General features: G+C 33.4%; 1 protein-coding gene across 4 annotated transcripts in view; it reads left to right on the top strand.

Moving 5' to 3' along the window:
* Positions 1-14,947, top strand: part of CUL2 (cullin 2) — a 55,515-nt gene that overhangs the window by 30,036 nt on the left and 10,532 nt on the right. For all 4 annotated transcript variants that reach the window (XM_076331856.1, XM_076331858.1, XM_076331855.1 and 1 more), the window contains 12 exons: positions 802-898; positions 993-1,103; positions 2,394-2,556; positions 3,716-3,840; positions 5,444-5,551; positions 7,821-7,880; positions 8,274-8,402; positions 8,505-8,591; positions 9,102-9,254; positions 9,651-9,728; positions 13,348-13,414; positions 14,627-14,829. In XM_076331856.1, the coding sequence (XP_076187971.1) occupies positions 802-898; positions 993-1,103; positions 2,394-2,556; positions 3,716-3,840; positions 5,444-5,551; positions 7,821-7,880; positions 8,274-8,402; positions 8,505-8,591; positions 9,102-9,254; positions 9,651-9,728; positions 13,348-13,414; positions 14,627-14,829 (1,381 nt within the window). The remainder of the gene's footprint in view (positions 1-801; positions 899-992; positions 1,104-2,393; positions 2,557-3,715; positions 3,841-5,443; positions 5,552-7,820; positions 7,881-8,273; positions 8,403-8,504; positions 8,592-9,101; positions 9,255-9,650; positions 9,729-13,347; positions 13,415-14,626; positions 14,830-14,947) is intronic.

The raw sequence follows: 14,947 nt of genomic DNA, 5'->3' as shown, positions 1-14,947 counted from the left end.
CTAATTTACACCTTAGGAGTTAAGGAATATTTTTTACTTCTTTGTAAAGCATATGTGAAAGGTGGTCTTTTGTAGAACAGTTCATGTTTTAAGAAAGTCTCTGCTGCTCTGTCTGTGGGTCTGTTATTTCCAGTCTTCGCAAAGGAGTGAACACTAACGTTTTTAGCATGCAAAACACTTGTTTTAATTACTTTTGTTTTCAACTGCGTGGGACTAAAGACAATATTTTCTTCACTTGAACTCGCTCATTTGAAGCGAAGAACTTGACTGGAAAACGTAAGGTTTTCCTTTTCTGATGTATGAGTAAAAATTGTGACAATGCCCCATGTATGTTATTTGTTCCACTTGACATCTACATGTTGAATAGTAGATACACAGAAAAGAAATTAGCATGCTGCTTGATGTGATGCTGGCAAAAATGATTTTTTTTTTTGGCAGAGGCAGGAGTGTGAAGGTAGTCTATTTAATAAAGGCTACAAATACAAGATCAACTTATTGTAACTTTTAAAGTACTTGCTTAGAGTATGTAATTTGGAATACTTATATCCTTAGCAAACGCTTGGAAATTTCATGACCTGCAAATGCTTTTGAATAGTTCATGAATTGCTATCTCAACAATTTAAATGTATAGGAGAGAAAAAAGTGCATTTTTTAATTTTAAGATTAATCTTCTTCAATTTTGCCAATTTAAGCAGAGGAATTTACTGGAAAATGTTTTCATCCAATTTTATTTCATTCGGCTATCAGATGAGTTACACTGGATACCTACGTTCTCATGAATGTTTGCTTTGCCTATTTCAGTGATCGCTGTGGAGAAGACCCAAACCAGAAAGTAATCCATGGGGTTATTAACTCCTTTGTTCATGTTGAACAGTATAAGAAAAAATTCCCCCTAAAGGTAGATACACATTTCTGATTTATGTTTTTAATTTTGAATGTTAATCTAGCATATGCATTATTTGTCCTTTAAAAAAAAAAAATCTCCCTTTTAGTTTTATCAGGAAATTTTTGAGTGTCCTTTTCTGAATGAAACAGGGGAGTATTATAAACAAGAAGCTTCAAATTTATTGCAAGAGTCAAATTGCTCACAATACATGGAGAAGGTAAGATATTCTTCTGTACATATGCAATAACTAAAATCTAAAATTATCAATTTACTGACGATACATGTTTTCCTGTACAGTTCCCATAGTTGTTCTTTGTTGTATGCTTCCATGCAGTTTGAACTATGCTTTTTGGTGGCATGGTTAATCTGAATATAAACTACAAACCTTGCCTATGGATGGACTGTCAGCTTCAAAATATTTCATAATAAATGTTAAATCAATTGCATGAAAAGTAAAAAAAATAAAAATAAAAAAGACAAAAACCAAAACACCTATCAGGTTGATCAGTATTGCTTCCTGACTTCCTTATTTTCCTTCTGTTTGTAGTAGCATAAGATGAGAGTTTTAGCAATATAATGGTTAGAGAAGACGATATGGTAGAGTTGTTACAGAGCATTGTTAAAAATTACATACTCTGGGGTGGATTTTCTTTCGTTTTGCTTTGTGGTGTATGAGGTCAGGTTGTGGTTATTACTTGTAATTCTTATACCTTGCTTGAGAAAGCAAAGATTAATACAAGACTAGGAGTCAGTCCTTGGTGCTCTACTGTCCACACTAACAAGATAGAAGAGTTAAGGAGAAGGCCGTGAGATTGCTTTTAACCATAAGGAGCATAAGCTAATGGTTGCACAGGTGAGGTGAAATTCAGGGACAGGCTAAGACTTCAATTAAACCAAAAGAAATGCAGATTCATTTTGTCTATAATTAGCAGTCTGCAGCTGCACTACTCTCCCTAGGCTCCCCTCCCATTCACTGGATATAAGTACTTTTATGTCAGTATTCATATGACTTATTTTATGATAATGCCTATTTCTGTCATTGAAGTTATAAAGAGAGTTTTTATTAATAGCTCAGATGCACTCCTGTACCTTTTGAGCAGATGTTTACGTACAAGCAGATGGGTTTGGAACAGTAAAGTGATTCTTATAGTCATGTAATTAGGTATTGTGGTAAAACTTTCTTAGAAGGAGTAAGAAGTGCGGTAGGAGAAATTGGGGAAGACTGATCGCAAAGTTCAAGGGAAGAAGAAATTTTGAGAAGAGAACTACTGAGTGCTATTAGACATCTAGTAGTGACTGAGCCTAGTCAGTACTCGGAGTAGAAGATTATATTAATTCAGCAACAGCCTGATTCAAAAGAGCAAATTTAATTTTTCAGCATCCCAGAGAAGTTCTTTTTTTAACTTATTCATGTCTCTCATTCTACCTACATGTACTGTTGTATATTCATGGTTCTATATTGGTTGTTAGTATTTCATCAGCTCTCGGTTTAAAAACTTGTCTGTAGGTTTTAGGTAGATTAAAAGATGAAGAAATGCGGTGTCGGAAATACTTGCATCCCAGCTCATATGGCAAAGTGATTCATGAATGCCAGCAGAGAATGGTAGCTGATCACTTGCAGTTTCTACATGCAGAATGTCACAATATTATCAGACAAGAGAAAAGAAGTGGTAAGTCTCAATGGTCAGAAAAAGTGTGAAGTGGTTTTTGTTTTATTCATTTAGCATTGCGATTTACTATCTTTATTCAATGACCTTCTATAGCTTAATCATTTTCAACTAATATATATTACTTATCTAGAAAGCCCAATTAAACCCTGAATGATGTTTTTCTTTTACCATGTAATTCATTTTCATTCTTCCAAATATATAGTCAAAACCTTCTTTTTACTGTTAACAACCCTTCTTTCGGCCAATACTCTTTCTCTTTCCTTGTCTTAGTCGGCTTAAAAACACACTGAAGTCCTGTGTCCTGTAGAATGGATCATATTTTATGCTTGTGTTTTCATTTGTAAACCAATGGCTCTGTCTTTACAGATTTCTTCATCATCATTTGACAGGTCAGGATTATAAAATACTTTGGCTTCTTGTCATAGCCACTTTTTATTGTCCTGAATCTTTTGTGACCTCTCTTCCCAAATCCTTTTTACAGAAGCAGATGCTCTTATAGTTATATTCCCTGCCTGACTAAAAAAATTATGCTTCCTGATGACTACATGCTTCTGACCCTTGAAAGTGCTTATTCTTGCATGGAAGATGGTATCTGTTATGTGAAACAAATTATTTTTCACAGTCAAGCTCAAATTGTATCTAATAATAGTGTTCAGTTTCCAGAGAGTTCTGCAAATTTGATCAGAGCTCGGATCCTTTTTATGCAAAAAAAACCCCATAAAAATAGCAGTTGCTTATTTACAGCTTTTCTAACCTGAGAAAAATTTCAAGCCACCACTGGAGGAAAACAAAAAGTCAAGAAGATATCTAAACTGATTTTAGAAGATATCTAAACTGAGATTTAGGGAGGCCGAGGATTAAAATAATCTGGCACAATACTTTCCCATACTAGCCCACCTCTCCTGTTGGAGTCTCTCCTAAATAAGCAGTATTGGAAGAGTGAGGTAGTCACAATGGCAGTACTCAGTAAATACTGATATTAGCCCTACTCTTTCCTTTTTTTCTTTTGTCAGTGATCCAGTGTATGTTAAATTTTTTTTTCAAAACAGTTGGTCTTGTTTCAGTCTTTGAAAAGTTCTGTGTGAAATTATGATACTATACTAAGTGTTGATTTTCAGTGTTTCTAAGCATATTCTATAAAAATGTATCTCTGTTACAGACATGGCAAATATGTATACTCTACTTCGTGCTGTGTCAAGTGGTTTACCTCATATGATTCAGGAACTACAAAACCATATCCATGATGAGGGCCTTAGAGCAACCAGCAATCTTTCTCAGGAAAATGTGAGTTTTCTCAGGCAGCTGAAATTACCTATTTGATTAACATTCCTGATGAAATGTTTACCCTTTTCTTTTTAGTCTATTCTGGTTTTTTTAATTTTGTCTATATGAAATTGGTTTGGAATATTATGGATAAATTGTAACTTCTGATCGGCACACTTAGCTGTGCAACACATATCTATCCTGAGAGTTGATTGTTGTGATCTAACCAGAAACAACTACAGCTAGATATTTCTCGTTGTTTGTTTAATGCTGTCATGGCAAGTAGGTCCTTTTGTTCCATGTATGTATTTTTTCCTGAGTTTCTCTAAGTCAGTGGCATTTGCTGTTCTGGTACGTTAGGAACCAATGATTCCATTTAGTTTAATTATATGTTATTTGTAAAGACTTGACATCCTGTCCTGATTTCAGTGTGGTGTTTTTCACTAATAGCTTTGTAGTCTCATATTTTCATGTAATTTCTGAAAATACTGTAGCTTAATTATTTTACTAAAGTGTGTTAAGCTTTTTTCAGTTCATATGTATTTAAATTACTCAATTCCATTTGTGTTCCTCTAGCATTGCTGTTCAGAAACAAACAAACAAGCTTTCATTTGGCATTATATTTGTACTTGTATACATCTTGCTGTCCAGATCTGTGCTCACTTTAGGATGGTGACTTTAGCCGTCCAGTGTTTCTGTCTATAATAATACATAGGTACGAACTGTTGTAAATTCACTCTTTCATTGACTGCACAGGAGTGCTTACTCTTCCGTGACTCCTGTGTGCGTACTGAAAATGGGCTGAAGTCTTTAGTAGTATAGTTCGCTTTCAAATTATTTGTAAGTGTATTGAGCTTATTCTTTCAAACTAATGGAGTCTACACAGGGAAATGAATGCAGAGCCATGAGGGTGATGAAAATTCACAACCTTATGTAGATAAACTCAAAATGTGAAATATTTGCTCTGCTGTGTGGATTAAGTACTTTGTCATCAAAACATTTTTGATGTGTGACCTGAGAATGCACTTGGGGAGTCATGTGATGCAGCCAGTGCATTGCACACTCTTGCATTGCTGCCTGCCAGCTTGTCTCTGTAGGAACTCCCCTAATTCACATTAGTCATTTCTATACAAAATTTTATGCTGAAATGTGGCGCGCTAAATTTGATTGGTAACTGTCCTACGTAAGAAAATTCGAAGGGTTCATCTGGATTTCCTGTCTCTGAAGTCAGTGTGTAGGAGAAGCAGCAGTTCACTTATTTCAGTAGCTTTTTGGCTTGATTGCTGTATTTACGTGTTAGCATTAATGATTTTTGAAAGGGCTAATAAAGGATTTTAAGGTATGATGGAAAAGATTAGACAGCATGAGAGCAGTATAGACTCAAATCTGTGTTTGATAGCAGGACAGTAAATGTAGCCATAGACTTTTTATTTCCAAAACAAGCTCAAGCACAGTAGTATAAGAGTACAACAATGCAGAATCAATCCTCTCAAAGACTTAATCACTATGACTTTAACTTTTATCAAAAAGAATAATTAGGAAAAAATTTACAACTAATGTAAATGTGTGTAGATAATACTACTTTTCTCAATAACTTGCTTTCTGTTTTATCTACCTTTTTTAGATGCCAACTCAGTTTGTGGAGTCAGTTTTGGAAGTACATAGTAAATTTGTTCAACTCATCAACACTGTTTTGAACGGTGATCAACACTTTATGAGTGCCCTTGACAAGGTAACTTTTACTTATGAAGTAAAAAAAGCATTGGAAAACAAAATGGGGGACCCTGTTTCAGGCTCACCAGAATTCTTCAGGGCATCAACACGTGTTCAAAGACAGAGTTCTTATGCAGTTTTTCTAGTTTAGAAATGCAATGGAACAAAAGACAATCCAGTGTTAGGGGAAAAGATAAGTACAAAGGGAACCACTTTAATACTTAGTTTTTTTCTGAAAGAAAGACCTTTCTTTTCATCATAAATCAAAACACAAAAATGGAACTGACCCATTTAATGTAAATTTAAGTGCAGATAATAAATAGACAAATTGTGGGTTTGGGGAAGTTTGGTAACTTACATGCATTTGAACTTGAATTTGCTTGCTGCCATAGTGTTTAAACTGTGAATGCTGATAGTATTACTTACATAGAAGCTTTGTTTAGATTTTTCAAGTTGACTGCAAAGAATATCTGGAAACTTACATTACTTCAATCGCTGCCACGATAGCTAACTTTTTCTAGGAGAGAACTGCACTTGAAGTTAAGTAAGCCTGTTTATTTAAGAGGCTTGCGGGTCTTTGTCTTTGAAATGCATAGCCATGAAGGTATTTAAGGTAACAGTTCTAAATGTTATAGATTTTAATAGTAGTAATAATTAGAACAAACTTTATTATTATTATTATTATTATTATTATTATTATTATTATTATTATTATTATTATTATTATTATTATTATTTAATTCTGTAAAACATGCAGGGGCTCCTGAGGGATTGAGTGGCTCCTCCTCAAAAAAGAAGTACATTTTATCTGAACATTTCCCACTCTTTCCCATATATCCTTGTATCTTTTTCCTAGAGAGTGCACTTACTACTTTCCTATCTGTAATTTGCTATCACAGGATACATGCATACATTCCATTGCTCTTTTGTGGTGTTTACAGTAATTGCGGTTTGTAGTTAGGGTCATAGTCTAAACTTTGATAATTTTCAGCCAAGGTTAATCTGGAAAGACATAGTGATGAAAATACCAGTAATAATATCAATAGTAGTTACCGATCTGTATTTGTGATATTGAGAAAATAATTATTTAGTATTTTAAAACAAATGCTTATTTCAGTGCCCATTGAGACATTTCTGTCTCAATTGCAGTTAATGTCGTGTACCAGAAGGTGGAGTAATACGAGATTGACAACTACATTTGCTGGCACATAGGCAACGTACTTTTTCCTTAAACATATCAGTTCTTCACTTCAGTGATCTTTAATACAATAAATATTTAAAATCTTAATCTGCTGTCAGTTTTTCATGGTGGATATCAAAACTGCTGTTGTTGCCTCCAGTATTATTGCAAAAGAGTGCTTTAAGCGTCAAAGAGTTTCATATTTCTTGTCAAGTCATGCATTCCTTTCTCACAGGAATTCTAGGGACCTATTATCAAATACCGGAATGTTGAGGCATTGTACGAAAGAGTTGCTTGTCAGTTCTTCTTTATAACAATAACAATAATAATTTCCTTCCATAGAAGGAACTGTAGTTTCTAGGAACTATGGTCATGCAATATTTCTGGTTTCGTATTAGCTTAAAATGTTAATTTAAATGTGATATGTCTAATCTTGATGATTCTGATATCTTTGTTTACAACTTCCAATTCTAAACTGCCATTATCTCCTTCCATTTCTTTTTCCTCATACTCAGGTTTTCTTCAGCTGCCATATTTTTTGTACTGCACTGCTTTGAATTTCCACTTTCAACAATTTTTTTCTCTCCTCTTTAGTCTATCAAAAAATCCAACAACCAAAAGATCTGTCCTTTCTTACTATTGTAAGCATACCATGTATGTTTTTCGGCTCAAGATACATGCTGTAGATGTAAGCTGCCGTTGATGTGCTGCTGCTCAAATCTGCTTTATCTGCAATTATTCCTCAGTTTCTTTCCATCCATACTTTTGGACCATACATATTGCTGTATACCAAAATCTTCATACTTTTACATTTAAGTTTCTAATCAGAACTTAATTTGTTCTCCTGCTTTCTGCGCTTCTGTTCCTCTACTCTTTCCACTTTTACTTAAATCTCAACTTTAAAATGTTCAACACACAAATTCTCACAGAGCAGTAACTCAAACCCTTTTATTCATTATTTCTTTTTTGACCCCCTTTTGTGGAGTTCAGTTTTATAGGGTCTCAGATGGTCTTTGCCCTGAACATTTTTTTGATTTCTTCAAATTTCATAAAATAAAAAGTTTTAAGTCATTTACATTGTTTCTCTTTGCTCTATGTTCCACTGTAGGCTTTGACATCAGTAGTTAACTATAGGGAGCCCAAGTCGATCTGCAAAGCACCTGAGTTGGTAAGTGATATACGTTACTGTAGAAAGTAATAATACTTTTTTATAACTGTCAAATGAATTGGCATAAGGTCCATTACATGAATATCCATTTGTCACACTAAGTCAGCCTCAGGTGTGTATTTCAGTAGTAATAAATAACTTAACCTGCACACACATTTTGTGGGTGTGCAAAATTGGTGCAGTTGTAATTTTTGACAAAGAATTTGTATTTTCTGTGGATGTAGTATGTATCGTTTACCTATGAATACAGCCCTTGTAATAGAACATGAGACTATATACTGTGACTTATTTCATGCTTTAACTTTTGTGTAGAAGTTTGGAATACCTTGGCATACATTTGTTCTCAAGCTTGACAAGTAGGTTTGGGTTTGTTTTTTCTTTTTTTAACTTGAGCTGGCCAAGTACTGCGACAACTTGTTGAAGAAATCAGCAAAAGGAATGACAGAGAATGAAGTAGAAGACAAACTTACAAGTTTCATTACTGTTTTCAAATACATTGATGACAAAGATGTATTCCAAAAGGTAACTTTTGATATTCAGTAAATGTTAAAATGTTGCATTTAAAGTATACTTGAAGAATGGTTATGCTTTTAAAAATCCTCATATCTGATTTTTTTTATGCAGTTCTATGCCAGAATGTTGGCAAAAAGATTAATTCATGGTTTGTCTATGTCTATGGATTCTGAAGAAGCCATGATTAATAAACTAAAGGTAATGTGATATTCTTCTAATGCAGAATAAACACACATAGGAGTATGTAATGTTGAGAGGGAGCAGCAGAGGGTGCCAGAGATAACTCGGCAATCAGTAGAACCTGTTTCCAATAGCTGAAAGGAAAAACTAATTTCTTGGTAGTCTGTGAAAGATATATGGCCAAGTATCACTTAGGCATTTGAGATTTTTATGAGGTTTTGGGTAGTTTTATTAAGTGTATTCAAATAATTCATATTTACATTATAAAAGTACCAAGGACTTCCATAAACTATCTCTATCTTTCAATTTTATAAAACAACATTGTTCATATAAATCAATGTATAGAAAGTGAAACTAAGATAAATCTGATAATTTTCTTTTATGTTTGTTTTCTATTGTAACTAGTGTTCTCTGTAAATATTATAACAACACTGCTGACTAGATTTTCATATTTTAGTAGTGAATGTGCATAATTTATATAATAAGTACTGTTTTCACTGTGAAACCTGTTACAATATTTCTTCACAGCAAGCCTGTGGTTATGAATTTACCAGCAAGCTCCATCGAATGTATACAGACATGAGTGTTAGTGCTGATCTCAACAATAAATTCAACAACTTTATCAAAAACCAGGACACGATTATAGATTTGGGAATTAGTTTTCAGATATATGTTCTACAGGTACTAATGTATGTTTATTACTATTGAGTTATTTGTACTTTATTTTTATGTTTTGATAATAAGTGAACAACTTTTCTAACGATGAATACTTCTCATATGGAAACTGACACCTTGTGATCACTGTGGAATAATTTATTTTCTTAGTTTTTCTTTTTAAAGTTCACCCACTAGCACACTAAACAATAGTGATGTAAAATGCCTTGTGTTCTTGTTTTGAATTAATACCTCAGTGGGGCATGCATAATGAGTAGTAAAAAATGAGTAGTAAAACTTCTGGTGTAAATTGAATGTCTTACGGCATAATATACACTATACATCTGTTTAATAGTGTTGTTTTTTCTTAATGTATATATTGTATGAACATGTTAATGCTTTTATGTTTCCTGATACCTTTAGGCTGGTGCATGGCCTCTAACTCAGGCTCCTTCTTCTACATTTGCAATTCCTCAGGAACTGGAAAAAAGTGTACAGATGGTAGGTTAGTAGGAGGCTTCTTGTAAATGTGGAAAATGTAAAATAACTCCAAATAAAAGATGATCACTCTAACAAAGGAAAAACCTGAGCTGCTTCATTTTGTTTGTAAATCATAGCTATCCTGTTGCCAGTCCATATGAAATTTGGGAAGGTCACCCAAATGACATACTGAATTTATGTATGTTTTTGCATAGCTTTTCTTTATTTTTCACATCTCTCTTCTACACTTTATGACTCATGAGGGAGATACTAATAAATACAATCAGATGAACTGTTTTGATTCTTAGCTTTAAAACCAATTCCTAATATTTAGATAAAAGAAGATTTTGTTTCTAATATTAAATCTGAACAGATTTAGTAGCAGATTAAAATGCAGATACAGATTTCCTGTCCCATATTTCATAGGAGCCATTCAAAATCAAGCTTCATGCAAACTTCTTCAAAGTTAATTTTGTGAATTCTCAAAGCAGTAAAGGTTTTACTTTGGCCGAATATTCTCTTTTTATGTAGTTATTTCTGCTTTGTAGAGGTGGAATATTTTATTACTTTTGATTATATTACTGTGTTCTAAATGTTATCTGTACAATGTTTGTGTTAAAATACAGAATATGTGTGTTGATCTCTGCCAAAGTGTATTTAATGGTGAAGTACATTTTAGGCAATAAACATTTCATATTATTGGACATAACACAGCGGAAATAAAAGCAGAATAAATACACAAATAGTAATACACGAAAAAGCTCCTTCACCACAGAAGCAGACATTTGCCATTATAATTTAGATCAGATAACAATTTAAGGTATAAAACCTGCTTAAAAAATCTGTTAAGTGGCACTTGGTTTTAGCAATATAATAGTTTCCAACCTATACTATGGGATACAGAGAAGGTGATTGGTGACATTTTGCTGTTCTTTGTGGGTTTAAAATAGGAGTATTGTCAGTTGTGCCTCAGTTGGAAAATTGTTACGGACTTGCATATCAGAAGCAGCTCAGACTCTGGGTTGCTTGCCTAACTTCACTGTTTTGCCAGTTCAAAGGAGCAAACTTATTCATGTGTCACCTAGCTAGAACTAATGCTCTAAATTATACTCGTAATCCCCTGAGGAAACAGAACATGACCTTGGGGAGTCTTTGAAAAATTGACAATGTCTGTCTTTACTGTCAAATTTGATCATTTGACCCATGAAGAGAGTTCTCTCAGGATTCTGGCCAGGATTTAGAAAGAAGAAAACATTTTGCAGTTGCACTCCAAAGTATGGGAGTACCTCTGTAACTGGGCAAACTGTTTAGCAGCTTTTTCAGGCTCCGAGGCTGCTGGAGCTTCCTATAAATATATATTTATTTGATTGGTATACAAATCCTGGTTTTCATACTATGTAAGCTTGTGGGTGGAGAAACACCTGATTCTTAAAGAGGTCAAAAGTCCCCCTTCTTGTATTTTCCTTGGATGTTAATCAGAGTTGCCAGACCAAATCGGAGTAAGCCAAATTGACGTATACAGTGTTGGCTACATGGGGTGTAGGGGGGGTTGATCCAATTTTAAGGAAAGGTTCTTTGAATCTGCTTAAGCTTTTCTCATTGCCAAAAAGTAGTTAGACCTTAAATTAGGATTAGTCTGCAAGCCACACTTTGTTTCTTTCAGATAGGAAGTATGAGAGCAAAATTTCTGGTTTTTTTCCTTAAAAAAAAAAAGAAGCTTAAATACTAAACCTAAGGTTTAGCAGGCACTTGCCAATACATGCAGTCTGATTTGTTCCTCTTGGCTATAGGGATAATACGTAAGATTAAAGTCAAATTTATATTTTATTTTTTCTGTTGGATTTTCAGCCAGATTTCAGTTATTTTCAGAGGACATCCAAGAGAATGCTGTACCTACTAAAATGCTACTAAAAATCCCCATTTTTCTATTCCTCCTTACAAGCAAAATGATCAGACTCTTATACTACGTATGTTAAAATAAAATCTGATTTTTACAAGCCTTGCCATAAATTTCCACTCTAGTCTTTGGAGAAATTCTTCTTTTCCTTCCTGTCAGAGTAACTTTTCTGCATCAGTTTAGCCCACAGAATAAGTAAGCTGAAAGCCATGTCCTCAAAAGGTTGGGTTTTTTTTAAACATTCTGGAATATATTTGTTCTCCAAAATCCAGTGTTCCATTTTGTTTCCTAGGGCTTTTTCTTATTCTTTCTCCACTGCTTGCTAGTTTCCAGGAATGGTAGGACTGATGGATTGCATATAATATGATAATAAGATGATTTTGCTGCTTCTCTGTAAATTTGATTTTTCTTATCACAGTCCACAGGTCATTTCTGCCCTTTTTTCTCTTATACTCTGTTGGTGAAAATGACATTTAAGTGTACATTAAGTATAGTTTTGAAAGAATCTTCTAGGAATTACATTCCTAGAGTCTTCTGGAAAGTGGTCTCATTTACAGTAGCCAGATTTGTGCCCTTTAGTGCCAGATTTCAAACTGCATAGCTAATTTTCACTTGCACAAAACCAAAAACTTCATTTCTTAAGGAGAGGAATTTTAAAGTTGTTTTTAAGACCTTTTCTTGTTTAGAGGTAATTTTTTTTTTCATATTCCCATTCTGCTATATATTTGTATGTGTATAATTCAAATGTCAGGAAAAAATGCTTTCCAGAATGACTGATGTAGCGCTTCTCATAATGACAAGAAATTCATGTAAAAATCAAACAAAGAAGGAAGAAATTAGCATTACTACTAAAGCTAGTTTTGTATGTAAGATTTTTAAAATACTGATTTTGAGAGGGAATGCTTCAATTTTTGGCTGTCAGCACAACTTTGAAGTGTTACTTCCTAAATCATAAATGTGTGCTGCTTTGTGAAAATAGGTTTTGGAAGGTTTCACTAGAAATTCGAGGATCTGTAGTCACTTCCTGATTCTGAGATGTTTGCAAGCTGTGTACTTGTATCTATCCTGAAACCCAAATTGGAAGGTGGCAAAAAATGTGCCCACTTTCAAGCTTGCTCTTTTAGAATTCCCCCCTAAAAACACATTCAGGAATATAAGATGAGATTCATCATGAAAGTCAATGTGTAGCTGACTGTGGGAAATACCTGTTAACTACAAGTTTGGTTTTTGAAGGATGTTGTTAAAAAAAAAAAAAAAATCAGTAAAATGGATTTTCTCGATTGATTTTAAATAGGATATCAAAACCATGGAATATAGAATGATTTCACCAAGGTGAAAAAATAAAAATACACTTGTTTTTATATGGAAGGAACATCATAATAAAACCTAATAAGATTGATTGCTAGAACCTCCTAGGAATTCTTTTAAATTTGGTAGAGTTGATACTTCTTTGGAACATTGTTTAATTACAGTATTTTATGCTTTGAGAGTGTGAATGTGTCAACAATCTTTTTGATTTAGTCATCAAGTGATACGTTAATATGTTCAAGTAGCTTGGTAAATGACTGATGTTCAGTCCATCACCCATCTTCTAAAGGAAAATGCTGTCATGAATTGATACGCAATGTTTGCATCAATATGGTGAACATAAAACCAGTATTTCTTTGCTGGGGTGGTAGTGTGATAATAAACTGTTGTAAGTAGTTATATGTGTGACTAATTTAAGTTCATTTTGTTTTGCAGTTTGAATTATTTTACAGTCAGCATTTTAGTGGAAGGAAGCTTACTTGGTTACATTATCTTTGTACAGGTAAAAATAAGTGCTTTGCTAAACTTATGCTCTATACAACTGACAATTATTTGTTAAAAGTCCTTTTCAAATGGCAACAGACTTCGGAGTTGGAACATTATATTGTCTATAAAGTCAACTGACTTATTTTGCATTATAAATTAATTTAATAATTACTGCTTAGTATTTCCTAAATTTACGGTTTGTAAACTTGCATATGTTATCTGTGATTTATTAAATCCAAGTAAAAGTAGAGTTGCACACTCTTAACTAAAAAACAGCACTGCAGAACTGCTGAGTTAATAACAATTGCCCTGGAATTGTTTCTGTAGTATCAGATGTCCCTTAGCTGAATATTAAATAATTTTAAGAATGCATATTATACTATTTTACTCAGATGTGTAAGTATCTAAGTAAATACATTTATATATTTACTTCTGGTTTTATTTACTATATAGAAATATATGTTAAAAAACATCTTAGAAGAGATATATAAAGTTGTAGCTTAGTTTAGTAAGTATCAGTCAATCATGTTTTATTTCAAGTGGTTTCAGTATCAGGCTTTAATGACTGAGCACCACAGCATGTTACATGGAGGTGAAAACCAGACTAGCATACAATATAATGTAATGAAAATTTAGTTCTGATAATGGAAGGTTGCTGTTAACTCACACTCACCTTCACACAGAAAATCTGAATCTGCTTTCAGGCAGATTTCTTCAGTGCTCTTTTTCTTTTTTTCTTTTTTTTTTAATTTCAGGGTAATTTAAAGAATATAATAAAATTGTGAAAAATTTTACTGGACAAGTCTTTTATTTTGTTTTTAAATCTTTCCTTTGAACAACTTTCCTGTCATCACTATTCTGTGATTCTGTGTAAGCTATCACTAATTGAAGTTTATGCATTGCAATGCGTTGAGGCTATCTGGAATTTCCTTTTTTTATTACTATAAATTATGTTGCATTATTCAAATTCAACACTGTAGGTTTATTTTTTTCTTGAAAACACTACTGTCCTAGTATTCATAGTTTATCAGAGTTATTTTTGTTGCAGACCACATTCTATATGTGTAAATTCACAACATCAGTTTTCATCTTCCCATTCCAAGTGTTAAATGCATACTTAAGTGTGAATTGAATGTCTGGAAATGTATGAGGAGCTCTAGCAGTTAGGCTTCAGATGACTTTTCAGCACATTCCATCAGTTTATAAAATACTACTTGTATCATTACAGGTGAAGTAAAAATGAATTATTTGTGCAAACCTTATGTAGCCATGGTCACAACATACCAAATGGCAGTGTTGCTTGCCTTCAACAACAGTGAAACTGTCAGTTACAAGGAGCTTCAGGATAGTACACAAATGAATGAGAAGGAACTGACAAAAACCATCAAATCCTTACTTGACGTCAAAATGATCAACCATGACTCAGGCAAGGTATGCAGTAATGGTATAAAAAAGTTTCATGTTTTCAGTCCTGTGATTCTACTATTTGTTGAGGGCTTTTTTTTAATATGAAAGAATCCACTGTTTGCTTTTTTTTTCTAAATGTATT

The sequence above is a fragment of the Aptenodytes patagonicus genome, chromosome 2 (assembly GCF_965638725.1).
Source record: "Aptenodytes patagonicus chromosome 2, bAptPat1.pri.cur, whole genome shotgun sequence".
Taxonomy (NCBI): Eukaryota; Metazoa; Chordata; class Aves; order Sphenisciformes; family Spheniscidae; genus Aptenodytes; species Aptenodytes patagonicus.
Note: the sequence above shows the minus strand (reverse complement) of the source record. Positions and strands in the feature narration are given on the sequence as shown.